Raw genomic sequence first — 17,716 nt, 5'->3', positions numbered from 1 at the left:
GGAGAAAGGGGCAAAATTGGACAGGGACAAACTTGGACATCGAACCTGACATCTAGCCTGTTGCTTCTATCAATCCACAAAAAATAGGGTAGAAAATGCTTATGTATGTCTACATTGGCGGTAGGTTTGAAATCTAACAGAACTGTTAGGTTCAGAATAAGAGGTAAGAAAGTTTATTGATACTTAAAAAAAAATCTGGGAGTCACAAGATAAGCTCGATTAGCAGTAATAAAAGGTGGTAGTTATTCTTTGTTGTTGATGTTTTAGAGCTGCTAGATACATCCTCTGTCTATGCCCTGAGTTTGATTCTTCTATTCCAAGTACTTTTTTTTCAGGACGTAATTTTTTAAACTTGGCTCGATAGGGGCAAGATTGGAAAGTAATTTTCAAGCGACTTCGGACACTGTACAAGGTTGCCCCGTGTGTCCAACTTCAGCCCGTGCCATTATTGTTTACAATTTTCTATTCTGTTTTCATTATAACCTAGAAATTCGGATGAATCTTCTTTAACGTTTAAAATAACTTCTAAATAAACATTATATGGCATTAAGTACAATAAATAACTATGGTATTATGCGTAGAAGGAATCATAGGATGTCTCTGACAAAACCATAGTGAGAAATTTTATAGATTCCTGCCGTTTAATTGAGTTTAAGAAAAAAATAAAAAAACGAAATATATTCAAAACTAGATTTTTATATTCTCTTCTTTTTTTCTATTGGGTTTCTATAAGGATCGTAGTTTGTTAGATGGTAAATTTATGTTTAGATTTTTGGTCTGAACTGCAAAAAGGACTATTTTTTTCCTTGGTTTTTCTTTTTGGGACTCGAACATGAGCTTACATTAGGCAGTGTCTTCTACCTTATAGGGAACGGGCTATGTTTCTTGGATAGAATAGTTTTTGTGCAATACAATGGATTTCAATATATTATAGCATTACAAATAAATATTTACCAGTCACAAACAAATACCCTACAAACCTTTCTGTTTTTTTTATTAACTAATTGCTTTCTTTTTCGCTATATTTCTGAGTTAACTTTTAGTTATACTTCAACAAAAAAATTTCTTTTTTTACTAAGACATAAAAGGACTCACCTTTGACATAAAAGGAGTCACCTTTGACACAGAACATGTCATAGCCTCTTAAAGTTATTTTCAGGTTATTTCTTGTACATTTACTGTTTTTTCTTTCTAGTTGGACAATGGTTCGCAACTACATCAGAAAACATGATCTACCAGATGCCAAATCCATGGAGAAGGCGGTGAATGCAGTCCTAGAGCAGACTATCTATTACAAATGCCGCAAAAAAAAATACGGACTGAAGAAATAAACTGTCGGCTACACTCTGAAAAATCGACAAGGAATTAAGGAAGAACCTCGAGCAAACAAAGTTAGACCCCCAAGTCACCCAAGCCCATCGCCCAACCTGAAGAAAAAACTGTTTTCTCTGATAAACAATAAAATGAACTTGTAGAATATCTCTTAAATGTCAACTGACGAATCACGGCCTCACTCCGAAAGAGGTGAGGAGACTTGCCTTTGAATGGAGCAAATTGATTGGCGTCGAAACGCCAGAGAGTTGGATGCGAGACGACATAGCTGGGGTTGACTGGATCTCAGGCTTTATGAAACGAAACCAAGAGCTATCTTTTCGTAAGCCTGAAAATACCAGCCAGACAAGGGCTGCTGGCTTCAATTCAGTGGATGTGAATCTGTTCTTTGACAACCTGCAAAAACTTTATGAAAAATTCAAGTTTCCACCAAACCGTATATGGAACTGTGATGAAACGGGTTTCCTACTGTGTTGCAACCTCTAACAATAGTCACTAGGAAAGGATCAAAGAAAATTTCCCAGACAATGTCAGCAGAGAGAGGGGAATATGTTACTATACTCGGGTTTATTTCAGCCAATGGTCAAGCTCTTCTCCCTTTTTTATATTCCCTGAGGTGAAGGTGAACGACCCGCTTTTTCGAGAAGGACCCCCAGGATGTCTCGGGCTTTCTCATCCTAGCGGTTGGATGAACTCCATCAATTTTGTAGCTTCTATTGAGCACTTTATCAAGCTGGTGAAGCCGTCAAAAGAAGACCCTGTGCTACTACTACGTGACAGCCACGATAGCCATGTTTCTGTGGAATTAGTGCGGCTGTGCAAAGACAATTGAGTCCAACTCCTGACCCTTCCACCCCATTGTTCCCACCGCTTACTGCCATTGAACGTATCTGTCTAAGGACCATTCAAGTTTGCGATGAGAGAATCACTGAGCACCTGGCTGCAGATCCATCCAGGTCAACAAATTTCAAATCATAAGACAGCCCAGCTCTGCAAAGAACCATTCCTTTGCAAGTTCAGCCCAGATAATACAGCAGTTGGTTTCACGAAAGCTGGAACTTGACCCTTCAACAGAAGTGTATTTTCTGAGTGAGACTTTCTACCTGCTGAGGTGACAAATCGTCCACCCCTGGTTGATTCGTTACTTGATATGGAACCAATACCCTCTACCTTTCCTCCTCAACCTTCTCCTCCCAAAACCAAGCAAGAAAAACAAACTCCTGAAGCGGTAAGACCATATCCTAGAGCAAATATGAAAAAAAACAGAAGAAATGCAAGAAAGCAAGGTTGAACTCGTATTCTTACCGATACACCTGAAAAAGAAGCTTTAGTCGCTGAAGAACGAGCGAGAAAGGAAAAGCAGAGTAAAAAGCCTATGCCCAAGCAGCCCAATGCCAAGAAACGAAAGCAAGTTAAATCTCCAGGGGAAAGTAGTGGTGGTGACGTTGAACTTGAGGATAGTTCATCTGACGATTCTCTACACCTCCACGAGATCGATAAGGATGACGTAGACAAGAACATGGCCGGAGACTTTGTTCTTGTCAAGTTCGAGTATGGAAAAAAGAAAGCCGAAGTGTATTATGTTGGCAAATTTGTTGGTGTTGTAGAAAAACAGTTTGCGAGGGTTAACTTTCTTCGGATAGAAGGGGTCAAATTCATGTTTCCTGAGCTTCCCAATATTGCTGACATAGACATTACGGACATAGAACTGAAGCTTCCTGTCCCCTCTTCAGCTGGTGGAACCGGTCCTGCAATTCAGGGAAGTGTCTTTGGTTGTGATCTTTCGATGTACGCTTAAAATGGCAATTCTAGTTGAAACCCAGATTCCCGTGCAATGTTGCTGGCTGATTTTTTATGCGATTTTGAGCTTTCATATGATTTTGAGTGATTATGTTTCATTCTACGGGAATATTCTGTATTTGAATAAAGTTTAATTGCTTCAAACTGTCTTGTCCAAGGTCACCCCATGCCTGTCCAGTTCCACCCCGTGTATGAGGTGGAACTGGACACTTGACAAGGTCCTACTTTCATGATACTCACGCTTCAGAGTGATCTCTAAGAAATCTGAAAAGAAATTACCAGTATTTGCCAGACTTTTACCTTTTTAACGACCCATACTAAGTTGTTTTATGTCCATCCAGTACCGAATTTTGATTGGAAAACTAAAAAGTGTCCAAGTTCGCCCCGTTCTCCCCTACGATTCAGACCTATCAGAGAATTGCAAAGCATATATCATTCGTCTGAAGAGGACAAAAAATTTCTCCTGCCGTGTTCCTTGAGGGTTTTACATAAGCTCTTTCCAAGCACGCTAAATCAATACAGTTACATTTCCATCCTTTCTTGAAGCTAGAAGTAACAATTAACACTTATAATGCAGCAACAGCACAAGTACAATCCTTTTTCTCAAAGACAAAGAAAACGATTTCCAGAGAATATCTTGGCTTCCCTTTTGCCATATATTATTACGGAATTTCAAATTAGTTTAGCTGCGTTAAGACGTAAAATTGACGCTTCCTTTTAATTCCAGGGGAGATATTATACGCATAGTAAATCATCCCAACAAAAGGAAATACATATACGCGTTATTTTCTCCCAGTTGTAAGAAAGGAATGTCTCAGTATTTGCACAATGCTATCCACCAAAAAACACAACTAAGGATTCAATAAAAAGTATCTGATTTTTCTTAGGCACTAATATATATGCGGTTCTTAGAGTTTTTAATGATCACAACTTGGACTAGCATTTAGAGCAGTCTTTCAATATGGTAACCTCTGGGAAGACAGGAAAAGGGAAAACTAAACTGATTAACTGCAGAGCTGTAGAAACCATCGTGAAAGAGAATCAAAAAGGCGAACATTCAGCTCCTGAAAAATTTCTCAGCGCCATGGAAGGTCAGAATAAGAACCCTTCCATGTATTTTGCATCAGAAAAGTGGAAAGACCGCACAAAAAATACTCAGTCAAATGAACCAAAAGTATTAAACAAATATTGCAATTTGAAAAAACTGCACAGGTTGGAACAGTTGAATGTCAAGCTGTGTCCATTGACAACTGTCCTTCTTCTTCCAGATGACAAAACCAGATTAAACAATTCTTCCGTATAATTTTTTTTCAAAATAATGAAGAAATAAAAAAATTAGGTAATATTAGCGCCGATGGACCCGGGTGAGTTTGTAGACAGAAGTTGAAACTACCACAATAAGAAAAGCTTTTACTAAATATCTAGCTTTTCAGCGCAATAATATAGCAACACAAGGGGAAGATATGAATTTAGAGAGTGAAAATATCCAAGTTGAGAGAAAAATCCTTGAAAAATACTTGAATCAGTCAAAAAGCGAGAACAGTTTAATTGCCATTGAAAACCAAGCAAGTTTTCCATCGTCAGAAAAAGTCAAAGAAGTTTGGAAAAAGAAAAGGAACCTTACACTCCCAAATTTTTGAAATACTAGAATGCTTCCAATGTTTTTCATCCGAAGGAATGTATACCCATGAGTAATTTCTCATGTAAGCCAAACAAAAGCCAGACACCACATTCTGAGAATTTAACAAAGCATATGCTGATTACGAAGAGGAGTTAAAGAAACGTGGTTTGATACTAAACCAAACTATGAGAATCTACATAGGGAAGATTAAAGTTTCTGATGGGAAGGAGACAATATCTATTATAGATCTGTCATCACTAACAGGGAATAGGTGGCTAAATGATAAAGTAATGGAATCTTAACTTATTCTTAACAGAAAGATCTAGATAGAAAGATCTTAATAGAATTAATCTTAATAGAAAGATCTAGTTGTAAAAATAAAATAGTGCTTTACTCAGCCCATTTATCATCGAAAATAATCGCTACAGGAGAACTGTCAATAAAAAAGAGGAAAACTATCAATGGTTATGATGTACAGATCAAGTCACTGGATGTTAATCCTAATTGACGTTCAAAATAAAGAATTTGTATTTTTTGATCCATTGCAATCTAAGGATATATTTTTAAAAATGTTCCAATCTGAATTTTCAAAAGAAGAAGAGTCTCTTAATCCTATAGGTTTCAAATACAAGAGACAAGTAGATATTAATAATTGCGGACCAATTTACTTGGAATTTATAGATTTCTTGACAATGCTTTAGACACTGAAGGACTGGATTCACTACAAGATTTGGACTTAAAAGGTGCTATCGTTAGTGTAAATAGGGATATTCTTATGCATAGTTTGATTTAAATGAAGATTACCAAATCAGTTTGTGCCAATTTTATAGCAAATGTATTTGACGGTAAAGTTTGTTGTGCGGTTTGGTAAGGAAACATCAAGGAAAATATTTAGCAGGTTAAGGGTAAAACAAGGTTGTACTTTGTCTCTGAAGTTATTTTCGTTGTATATTAATGACATCGAAACTATTTAAGGGAAAGGGAAGTAAGTGAATTATAATTATTTGATAAAAGAATGTCTGCACTTTTGTACGCCGATAGTATAGCTTTATTGGCAAATATTAGAGAGAATCTACAGCGTGCATTAGAGAGCGTAGAAAATTATTTTAAGAAAAAGAGACTGGTTTTATATCTAAAGAAGTCAGCAGTAATGGTTTTTGCAAGGGGAGCTAAGACATCTGGAGCAAACTTTAGATACGGGAGGGGAGTTATAAAAGTAGTGAAAAAGTGTGCTAACCTAGGCTGTAGGCTTGTTTCAAATGGCAAGTGGACAAGAAACATAGCTCTAATCATAGGCAGCGCGCTAGCGCTGCCTGAGTAAAGACCGGTGTGAGAACAATGTGTTTTTTTCTCCATACCCGGGCACTTCGTATCAAAGGAGTTGTAGAAACTACGAAAAGGTCTCATTCGATTGGAAATTGGAGTGGCTAGTTCCCTTTTTAGTTCCCCCAAACACATCCAATCAAAATTTTGAGATAGTCATTTTGTTCAGCGTAGTTGATTTCCAGAGAGAAAATATATTTTTGAGGATTCTCCCTAACAAACCTCCGGGCAAGGGTTTTAAGTTATGCCCAGAGGGCATATAAGAATAATGTTGGCACAATGTACTATTTATTTATTTTTTCGATTAGAGCGGGGCACTTCATATGGAAGGGGTCGTCGTAGAAACTTCAAAAGGGGATCATTCGATTGGAAATTGAGTTCTAGTGCCCTTTTTAATAGTCCAAATTGATTGGAGGGCAACTAGCCCCTTCCCCCGCCCATCATTCTCCCAAACACATCCAATCAAAATTTTGAGATAGCCATTTTGTTCAGCGTAGTTGATTTCTAGGTAGAAAATATGTTTTTGAGGACACTCCCCCACAACCCTCAGGGCAAGGGTTTTAAATTATGCCCCGGGGGCATATAATGTTTTTATAGAATACGTTGTCGTAGAAACTTCAAAACAGGCTCATTCGATTGGAAATTCGAAGGGCTAGCACTCTTTTTAATAGTCGATAGTGATTAGAGGGTAACTAGCCCCCCCCCCCCACGCCCAAAATTCCCCAAAACACATCCAATCAAAATTTTGAGATAGCCATTTTGTTCAACGTAGTTGCTCTCCACATAGAAAATGTGTTTTTGAGGAGGACACTCCCCCACAACCCTCAGGGCAAGGGTTTTAAGTTATACCCTGGGGGCATATAAGGTTTTATAGAAAATATTGTCGTAGAAACTTCAAAACAGGCTCATTCAATTGGAAATTCTAAGGGCTAGTACTCTTTTTAATAGTCGAAAGTGATTTAAGGGCAACTAGCCCCCCCCCTCCCTACGCCCATCTTTCCCCCAAACACATCAAATCAAAATTTTGAGACAGTCATTTTGTTCAGCATAGTTGATTTTCAGATAGAAAATATGATTTGGAGGAGGACACTCCCCCACAACCCTCAGGGCAAGGGTATTAATTTATGCCCTGGGGGCATAAAAGGTTTTTCTAGAAGGCGTTGTCGTAGAAAATTTAAAAAAGGCTCATTCGATAGGAAATTCAAAGGACTAGTGCCCTTTTTGATAGTTGAAAGTGATTGGAGCGCAACTAGCCCCCCTCCATGCCCATCATTTCTTCAAACACATTCAATCAAAATTTTGAGATAGCCATTTCGTTCCGCGTAGTTGATTTCAAGATAGAAAATATATTTTTGAGGAGGACACTCCCCCGGAGCCGTCAGCGCAAGGGTTTAAAGTTATGCCCTGGGGGCATATAAGGTTTTTTATAGAGGGCGTTGTCGTAGAAACTTCAAAACAGACTCATTCGATTGGAAATTCAAGGGGCTACTGCCCTTTTTAATAGTCCAAAGTGATTGGAGGGCAACTAGCCCCCCCCCACGCCCATCATTCTCCCAAACACATCTAATAAAAATTTTTAGAGGGCCATTTTTTCAGGAGGATACTCTCCCACAACCCTCAGGGCAAGGGTTTTAAGTTATGCCCTGGGGTAATATAAGGTTTTTTATAGAAGGCGTTGTCGTCAAAACTTCAAAGGGGGCTCATTCGATTGAAAATTCAAAGGGTTAGTGCCCTTTTTAATAGTCGAAAGTGATTGGAGGGCAACTAGCCCCCCTTCCCCTATGCCCATCATTCCCCAAAACCCATCCAATCAAAATTTTTAGATAGCAATTTTATTCAACGTAGTTGAATTTTGGAAAATAGGTCTTTAAGGATGACAACCCCTCCCCCCAAGGCCCTCAGGACAAGGGTTGTTAGTTATATCCTGGGGGTATATAAAGTGTTTATTGAAAGCGTTGTCGTAGAAACTTCAAAAGGGCTCATTCTATTGCAAATTGAAAGGGCTATTACCTTTTGAAAGGGCTATTATTTTTTAGGAGGATACTCTCCCACAACCCTCAGGGCAAGGGTTTTACGTTATGCCCTGGGGTAATATAAGGTTTTTTATAGAAGGCGTTGTCGTCAAAACTTCAAAGGGGGCTCATTCGATTGAAAATTCAAAGGGTTAGTGCCCTTTTTAATAGTCGAAAGTGATTGGAGGGCAACTAGCCCCCCTTCCCCTATGCCCATCATTCCCCAAAACCCATCCAATCAAAATTTTTAGATAGCAATTTTATTCAACGTAGTTGAATTTTGGAAAATAGGTCTTTAAGGATGACAACCCCTCCCCCAAGGCCCTCAGGACAAGGGTTGTAAGTTATGCCCTGGGGGCATATAAAGTGTATATTGAAAGCGTTGTCGTAGAAACTTCAAAAGGGCTCATTCAATTGGAAATTGAAAGGGCTATTGCCTCTTTTAATAGTTGAGTGATTGGATAGTGACTAACGCCCCTCTCATGCCAACCATTTTCCCAAACACATCGAATTAAAATTTTGAGACATCTATTTTGTTCAATGTAGTTGAAAGTTCTGGAAATTTTGTCTTTTAGGATGATAACCCCCTCAGAGCTCTCAGTGCAAGGGTTGTAAGTTATGCCCTGGGGCATATAAAGTTTTTATTGAAAGCGTTGTCGTAAAAACTTCAAAAGGGCTCATTAAGTTGGAAATTGAAAGGGCTATTGCCTTTTTTAATAGTTGAAAGTGATTGGATAGCGACTAACACCCCTCTCAGGCCCACCATTTTCCAAAACAAATCCAATCAAAATTTTGAGATAGCCATTTGTTTAGGTTATCTTTTAGGAAGATAACCCCCTCAGTGCAAGGGTTGCAAGTTACGCCCTGGGGAAATATAAGGTTTATATATGCAGTGCAATTTTATTAGGCAGCGCGAACGCGCTGGCTAAGTAAAGAACAGGGACACTCGAGAACGAGACAAGAAACGGGAACTAAGTAAAGAGGAGGACACACCCCCACAACCCTCAGGGCAAGGGTTTTAAGTTATGCCCTGGGGGCATATAAGAACGATGTTGGCACAATGCATTATTTATTTATTTTTTTTAGAGCAGGGCACTTCGTAACGAAGAAGTTGTCGTAGAAACTTCGAAAAGGGCTAATTCAATTGGAAGTTGGAGTGGCTTGTGCCCGTTTAAATTGTCTAAAGTGATTGTAAGGTAACTATCACCCCATTCACGCCCACCATTTTCCGAAACAAATCCAATAAAAACTTTGAGATAGCCATTTTGTTCGGCGTAGTTGATTTCCAGATAGAAATTATGTTTTTGAGAACAGTCCCCTACAGCCCTTAGGGCAAGGGTTGTAAGTTATGCCCAGGGGCATATAAGGTTTTTCATAGAAGGCGTTGTCGTGGAAACTATGAAAAAGGCTCATTTGATTGAAAATTCAAAGGGCTGGTGCCCTTTTTAATAGTCGAAAGTGATTAGAGGGCAACTAACCCACCTCTCACACACACCTTTTCCCCGAACACATCTAATCAAAAATTTGAGCCATTTTATTCAACATAGTTTTAAGTTCTGGAAATTAGATCTTTGAGGATCACAACCCCCCCCCATAGCCCTCAGGGCAAGGGTTGTAAATTATGCCCTGGGGGTATATAAGGTTTTTATTGAAAGCGTAGAAACTTCAAAAGGGATCATTCAATTGGAAATTGAAAGGGCTCGTGCCATTTTTAATAGTTGAAAGTGATTGGAGAGCGACTAACGCCCCTCTCACGCCCACTATTTTCCAAAACGCATCTAATAAAGATTTTGAGATAGCCCTTTTTCCACGCAATTCAAAGTTCAGGAAAATATACCTTTGATCAGGACACTCCCCCCACAGTCTTCAGGGCAAAGGAGGCATATAAGGTTTTTATCGAAATCTTTGTCGTAAAACTTGAAAAAAGGCTCAATCGATTTGAAATTCAATTGGCTAGTACCCTTTTTAATGGACGAAATTGATTAAGTTATATTTTATGTTGTTGTTTAGACCAGGGCACTTCGTATCGAAGGAGTTGTTGTGGAAACTTCGAAAGGGGCTCATTCGATTGAAAATAGAAAGGTCTGATGCCCTTTTTGTTAGTCGAAAGTGATTGGTCGGCAACTAATCCCCCTTCCACTCCCACCCTCTCACGTCCACCCTCCCATTTGCCCATTATGCTTAAGAACTAAACCTTGCCTCAAGATTAGATCAAAATGCACTATGTTAAAGCTAATTCCAAATAAGATATCTCATCAGTATCCTAAGATCGACTGAGTGTATTATGTTCAAATTTTTCAGGCTACTTATCCTCTTAAAATTTAACCAAATCAAAATAGCGTAAGTGTATCCAAGCTATCAAAGAAAGTAAAAAGGTTGTTTTTCGAATGGTAATAAGTTTTCCATTTCAGGTCAACTATAGGAGGTATGAAACTAAATTAAACACTACTATTTGTGTCCAGATTTTTAAAAGGGTGTATGTTGTTAAAAAATTTTCTCCAGCACACAAATAGCAGTTCAAACTATAAAGTCTTAAAAAAAGAAAATATTTAAAGTATTATTTTCTTTTTCCCTTTAAAGACTATGTCAATATAAAACGAACAGAAATAAATTAAAAACTTTTTCCACAAATAAGTTTTTCAAAGAAAAGAAAGAACTCAATTAAACCAAAAATGAGACCAAGCGTGAAACTGCCACAAATCAGCATCGATAAATAAATGAAACCCAAAACGAACAGAAATTACCAGAAATAACCGAGTCAAACTCAAAACGAGCAGAAATTAACATAAGTTAGGCTCAAAACCCCTAAGCCTTCCCAAGACCAGAACATAATCTGCACTTTACTGAAAAAATATAAATGAATGTGCATTGTCAGTTTAATATACATATGCTGATATTTAGCAATCAAAATGTTAATATGATTTTATTTATAAAAGTTATAAAAGTGAAAAAATTTTGTTCAATTTTGTTCTGGCCTTGGGAAGAAATAGGGGTTTTGCGCCCAACTTATGGTAATTTCTGCTTGTTCTGAGTTGGACTCGGTTATTTATTGTAATTTGTTTGTTTTGGGTTTCATTTATTTATCGATTCTGATTTGTGGTAGTTTCACGCTTTGTAGATTATTTGATTTTATTTTTGCTCATTTTTTTTGAAATTTGTGGAAAAAGTTTTTTTAATTAATGTCAAGTTTAGGCAAAAATTTAACTGGTATATTTTCAAAGAGTTGTATAAAGGATATAGGAGCAAAGGATATCAAGCTACAAAAGCGTATTTTTGCAAGTAGATTAGAACCTGCTATACATTATGGGGCAGAGATATGGGGACATCAAAGGGGGATGGAAAGGGAGAGGATACAGCTACATTATTTCAAAAGATTAATAGGGTTAGATAAAAATTTTATAGCATTGTTTTAAAGGGTGACCTAAGTTTTTTAAATAGAAATAAATGGTTAGTACGGAAGGTAGGTTATTGGGAATAAATTATTGCTATGCCAGATTATCCGTTAACAAAAAATGCTTTCAATAAAGTGTTATAGGACAAAAGAAAAGATTCTTGGCCTGCACAAATTAAGAGTATACTAGACAAATGTAGGCAATCAGGCTGGTGGAATGACGGCATTGGACCAAGGGTGGAAACATGATTGATTGCAAAAGCTGTGGAAAAAGTGCTACAAGATCAAGAGATCCAGGTTTGGCAAGAAGACAAGATTTAGTCAGAATCCCTCGGAATATGTAGAGAAATAAAAGAAGCCTGGGGATAAGAAATATATATAAAATTTGGGCTCCAAAATAATACTTTAAAATGGGTCTTATCAGTAAGAGGAAATGTTATACCCCTTGGGGTGAGAAGGAAGTATTTAGGGAGGGTAAAGTACGGAGTGGTCCCTTGTCATGTCTGATGGGTGGGGAGTCTGAAGATTTAGAACATTTTATGTGTTATTGTTAAGAACTGAAGGTCCTTAGAAGGAAAATTTTTAGGAGGGATGTTATGGATAGAAGATGTTTAGTAAATAAAATAGGGAGTAGTATCAAACTGGATATTAGAAATTTGGTGAGTCTGGGGATGAGACATAGGGAGGGTTGTCTATAGTAGTGTTATTTTCAAAATTGTTTGAAATATTATTATGTTTCATGCATTTTGTTGTTTCTATGTTATCAATGGCCCATGGGGCTTTTGTGAGAAATATATTTATATCAATACATACATCTCTATCTATGGAACTGTATGGAAGCCACTAACCAATGATGTTACCATAATAAAGCTAAACGCAACGGATAGACCAATCTGTGTAACAGCGGGTAATAATAGTGACAATCCAGAATATAGTTTTAAATTAAACGATAAAATAAAAGTTCAAAATAGGGATAAAATTCTTTTTAATAGACAGCGCATAGAAATTCACAAAAATACCAGATATTTCGTTCACATATACAGTGACCGTCATCAGTAGCAAAACTAAACTAAAACAATTTAAAACAAAAGTTTATATATTAAATCAATAAAACTACATATTGTTTAATTCTCAAATTCTTTTCAAAGCAAAGTCGGAAGCTAGCCTCTTTGACCTTCTTGGATTCGGTTCATTAGCGTTCAATGATATTACATTTGCACAAAGGTCAACTGCATTGGGTGAATTGAACTTTACTCTTTCAGATTTTTAAATAAATTATCATAGATAGAGTTCAGCCCAAATTCACTTGTATCCCGATTCAAAGCAATATTCTTGAATAAGATTTTCTTTATTTTAAGAGAATCAAGAACATCCAGCTTTAAACCCCGATAACTAGAAATCAAAGAGACCTTCTCGAACAAAATAAAATGGTCTAGAAAATTGAAAATATGTTAGGAAAGGGCTGAAGTAAAATCTTCACACTTAGAATCTTGCTTTAAAGCCGAAGAAATAGAACATCTTAATTGTTTGAGGGGGCGGAATTAAAAATTACTGTTGAATTAGAAGAGAATGGAAAACTTCCTTTTCTTGATGTTATTCTTTTGAAAAATGAAAATAGTCTGGATTGCAAAATTTACAGAAAACCGACAAATAAAAATAAACTTTTATCTGATAGTTCCAGTCACGCTCGTCAAGTAAAAATTGGTTGGATCATCTATTAAACTGACAGGATCTTCAGTATGTGCTCTGCAAAATTTTTTAGGAGGAGTTGTCTTTTCTAATGAAAATACTAATAAGCAACATGTATCCAGAACGGTTAATTAACCAGACTTTTTCAAAAAGAAAAAGGTTTCTAGAGAGTTTTAAGGAAGTCTTGGAGACAACTCTGGAGAAGGATGTTTTTTGTTCCTTACCATGTGTACCCGGGCTAAGTGAAAAACTGGAAAATTTTTTATAGAGTAATGGTCTAAGGGTAGCTTAAAAGATTAATAACACTTTGGGTAGTTTTCAAAATTCTGGGAGGGATCTAACTTCATTGGGGCAACAAAGTGGGGTTTATCAGATCCCATATACTTGCGGAAGCTCATATGTGGGACGTACTAACCAGAGTTTGGAAATGATATTATTACAGCATAAAGATTCTATTTCTTCGGCTTTAAAGCATGATTCTAAGTCTGAAGATTTTACTTCAGCCCTTACAGAACATATTTTCAATTTTCCAGACCATTTATTTTGTTCGAGAATGTCTATTTGATTTCTAGGGATCGGGGTTTAAAGCAAAATTTTCGTCAAACCATTTAAATAAAGAAAATCTTAACCAAGAAAATTTCTTTGAATCGGGATACAAGTAAATTTGGGCTGAACTCTGTCTATGATAATTTATTAAAATCTGACAGAGTCAAATTCAATTCACCCAATGTGGTTTACCTTTGTCCAAGTGTTATATCATTGAACGCTAATGAACCGAATCCAAGAACGTCAAAGAGGCTAGGTTCCGCCTTTGCTTTGAAAAGAATTAGAGAATTAAACAATATGTAGTTTTATTTGATTTCGTGAATAAACTTTTGTTTTAAATTGTTTTAGTGTAGTTTTACTACTGATGAAGGTCACTGTATACGTGACCGAAATATCTCGTATTTTTTGTGAATTTCTATACACTGTGTATTAAAAAGGATTGTATCCCTATTTTGAACTTTTTGTTTTATCGTCATAGAAAGGCCGTGTGGTCTCCGAAGTTATCTACGTTAAATTAATCGGGAAAATAACAATCCAGAGAGGAACGACCGCTGAAGTCTTAGCGACGTCAGATACAAAAGAGGGTAATAACAAAACAATCGAAGCTATACTAAGAGCATATACCCTCAAGGAGTGTCCCTCAATTTTCGTCGAAAATCAAATCATTAAAATTGAGAAACGTATCGCATATTCAAAATTATCAAATCTAAGCAGTGATAAGGTAAAGCTAAACAAAGCAACATTAGGATAGACAGAAAAGATTTCAAATACAGAGATATAATCACTAAGTAGTCCAGAATTAAGCATAAATTTTACAAGCCTAGAGAAAAATTTCACCGAAACACAAGATGATTACAGAATGACAAATACTGAGTTTTTAAAACAGTTTAATTCAGAACATTTACAGAAAAATATTAAAACCAGGGTGGGGAAATATCTTATGGGACTATAAGTGGACTTTTGTAATACACAAAACTAATTATGACTTCACCCACCAGATTAAACACAAAATTTGTCCCATTAAAAAATCCCAATATAAGACCTCTTACCATTTAAGATCATGACAAGATGACCAAATTAAACAAATAGAAAAACAGGGTGTTATTAAAGAGGGGGTAAGCGAGTGGTGTTTTCGGTTTACCAATCAGTTTTCTTTACCTTAAAGCTTGAAAACTATTGAAATCACAAGGACATGAAAACGAAAACCATTTTTACCTCCCTACTGAATTCTAGGTCTGTTCATGCCTTCTAAACAGGATATCCTAAGATTTTAAAAATGTAATTGCTAATATTTGCTAAAATTTTCAGAAGCATATGATTTTCTAAGTTTCCGCAAATTTAGAGAATTAAACTTTATATTTAATGAACAAATTTTATGTTTCATTGAAGATCCTTAGGTTCTTCAAGACATAAAAGATCAGATAAATGCTTACTAATAAAAATTGAGGCGAAAATAAACAATTTTCATTACTTAATGATATTTTGACAGTCTGTCTTGGATTTATAGTGCTTTAGATGCTTTCAAATAAGACATTTTCTATGAGCCGTATCTTCCAAAAATAGGATTTAACTGCAAAGACCTCTGCAAGTTCATGTTATTATTAGTTGAGGATTTATGATTAAGCAAAAAACATTGTAGCATTCATAACAAACTCTAGGGGGCTTTTTCAAGATGAGTAGGTTCACCAATACTCCAGTAATGTAAATACATAAAAAGACACATTGTATTATATTACAAAATGTATCTTATTTTTAAAGGTAAAACGAGAGCACGAGAGAAGTATGATTTTATAAATATTTCTTTTTCTTTTAGGCTGATGCCTTAGATTCAATTAAGTATTTGGAAATAGAAATCTCTTCAGAAGAATTCCAAAAGTCGTTTTCAAGGGATGCAAATAAATAAAAGTTCAAATAAGGATAAAATCCTTTTAATCGACAGGGATGAATTTCAAAAAATTACTAAATACTTCCGTAACATATGCCGTAACCGTCATCAGTAGTTTTACTACTGATAACGGTCACTTCATACGTAATCGAAATACCTAGTATTTTTGCGAAATTAATCACTGTCGATTAAAAGAATTTTATCCCTATTTGAACTTTTATTTATCGTCATGGAAAGGTAGTTTGGTCTTCGAAATTATCTAAGGGATGCGAAGGGTAATTTATTTGTTATAAAAAAAAGGATATAACTCTATTTTTGAGGCTAAACTTTAAGTGTGAGTGCCACACTATATTTATAAATAACCATAGAGAAAGAAAATTCCCAGCCACAGTTAAGTGCAAGATTGAAGGTTATCAGTTAATACATAGATTCACATCAGAGCTCGAGTTTCAAAGCCTAATGCAGAATAATAAATCATTTACAATCTTTAACGTATTGCAACATGGCCTTCCTGATCATAATAAGGAAAAAAGGGAAAATGCAACTTTCCAGCGAAAAAAGGAAAGCTAAAGTTTAACTAAAAATTATAAGAGTACGATTCAGGCCTATCAGAGAATCGCATTGTGACAAAAATATCTCCGACCGTATTCCTTCAGGGTTTTAGAAAAGCTCTTTCCGAGCAAACTAAATCAGTACAGTTACATTTTCATCTTTTCTTGAAGCTAGAAGTAACAATGAATACTTTTAATGTAGCAACAGCACAAAAGCAATCATTTTTCTCGAATACAAAAAAAAACGATTTCATCGGCTACATCCAAAGACTATCTTGGTTTTTTTTTGCCGTATATCATTTACGGAATTCCAAATTAGTTTAGCTGCTTTGGAGGTACACAAAAATTTACCCTTCCTTTTAACTTCAGTGCGGATATTAAACGCATAATAGATCATCCCAACAAAAGGAAATACCTATACGCGTTATTTTCTCCCAGTTATAAGAAAGGAATGTCTCCGTATTTTCACTATGCTATCCATCAAAAATCACAAATAAGGATTCCATACAAAGTATCTAATTTTTCTTGGGCACTAATATATATGCAGTTGTTAGAGTTTTTAATGATAACAGCTTAGACTAGTATTTAGAGTGGTCTTTCTATATGGTAACTTCTGGGAACACAGCGAAAGGGAAAACAAAACTGATTATCTTCAGAGCTCATATGATAAAATTTATACACAAGTTTTGTGCCACGGCCAATTCAGAATCTTCGATTACAGTTTGTGTACCAGGAGTAAAAGGCGATATATTTAAAATACAAGATTCTTTCCTTCTAAAAATTATTCGGGCAGAAATTAAACGTCCCCTAATTGAGTTCAAATACCGCTTCCAAGAGTCTAAAATTTTAATCAGCAAAAAGATGAATTGAATTCTAGCTTCAGTCAAACAACGACGCTAGTCATTCAAATTTTGCTAAGATAATTAGTAGCAAAAAAAAATGCTATGCACAATATTTCTAAGAAGTTTAAATAGCAAAAAAACCGTGTGAATGCTTGAATCATCAAAAACATTTAAATTGGAGAAAAACTCGCGAAATGGTCAAAACTTATAGTTCAATAATCCGTAATTACCCATAAAACACTACATAACAAATGGCACGAGTCGGAAATTGGAGAAAAACTTGCGAACTAGTTAGGCTATGAAACTTTGCAATTTTAATTTAATTTTTGGGAAAGATACAGACATATAAGAAAAGTGATTAGGCCTATTGCCGCTAAGCTACGATAGGAAAACCCTTATATCTCATAGGAGATAGTAGTATCCCCAAAATAGGTTAAGTAAAATTTTAAGTTGATATAAACGCAAAAAAATGGAAGAACTCAGTGAGTTATTAATAGTGCAAAAGTTAGTCGCAAAAAATATAGAGATTGCAAAATCTATACCAGAGTACAATGGTCAGTCAAATATTGACGAATTTAATATCCAATTGACCCAGTTTGTACAACTAACAAAACGGACGTTTGAGCGTTAAAAGACGTGCTTCTACTACGATTAAGAGGCCAGGCCTTAACTTCTCTAAAACAAATCGAATATACCATAGGAAATAGCGCCAACTTGCCAATAA

At 36.0% G+C, this 17,716-nt stretch overlaps 1 protein-coding gene across 2 annotated transcripts in view; it reads right to left on the bottom strand.

Moving 5' to 3' along the window:
- Positions 1-17,716, bottom strand: part of LOC148955993 (uncharacterized) — a 215,707-nt gene that overhangs the window by 36,215 nt on the left and 161,776 nt on the right. Inside the window, exon 7 of one of the 2 annotated variants that reach the window (XM_089093501.1) lies at positions 1,096-1,274. The exons of the other annotated variant lie outside the window; for it this stretch is intronic. Coding sequence (XP_088949627.1) covers positions 1,096-1,132 — 37 coding nt within the window. The 5' untranslated portion in view covers positions 1,133-1,274. The remainder of the gene's footprint in view (positions 1-1,095; positions 1,275-17,716) is intronic. 2 annotated transcript variants of the gene reach the window in all.

Source organism: Artemia sp. Qi Xiang Cuo, chromosome 1 (genome assembly GCF_049724085.1).
Source record: "Artemia sp. Qi Xiang Cuo chromosome 1, ASM4972408v1, whole genome shotgun sequence".
NCBI classification, from domain to species: Eukaryota; Metazoa; Arthropoda; class Branchiopoda; order Anostraca; family Artemiidae; genus Artemia; species Artemia sp. Qi Xiang Cuo.
The sequence above is the reverse complement of the archived record's forward strand: the minus strand, read 5'-3'. Positions and strand labels throughout refer to the sequence as shown.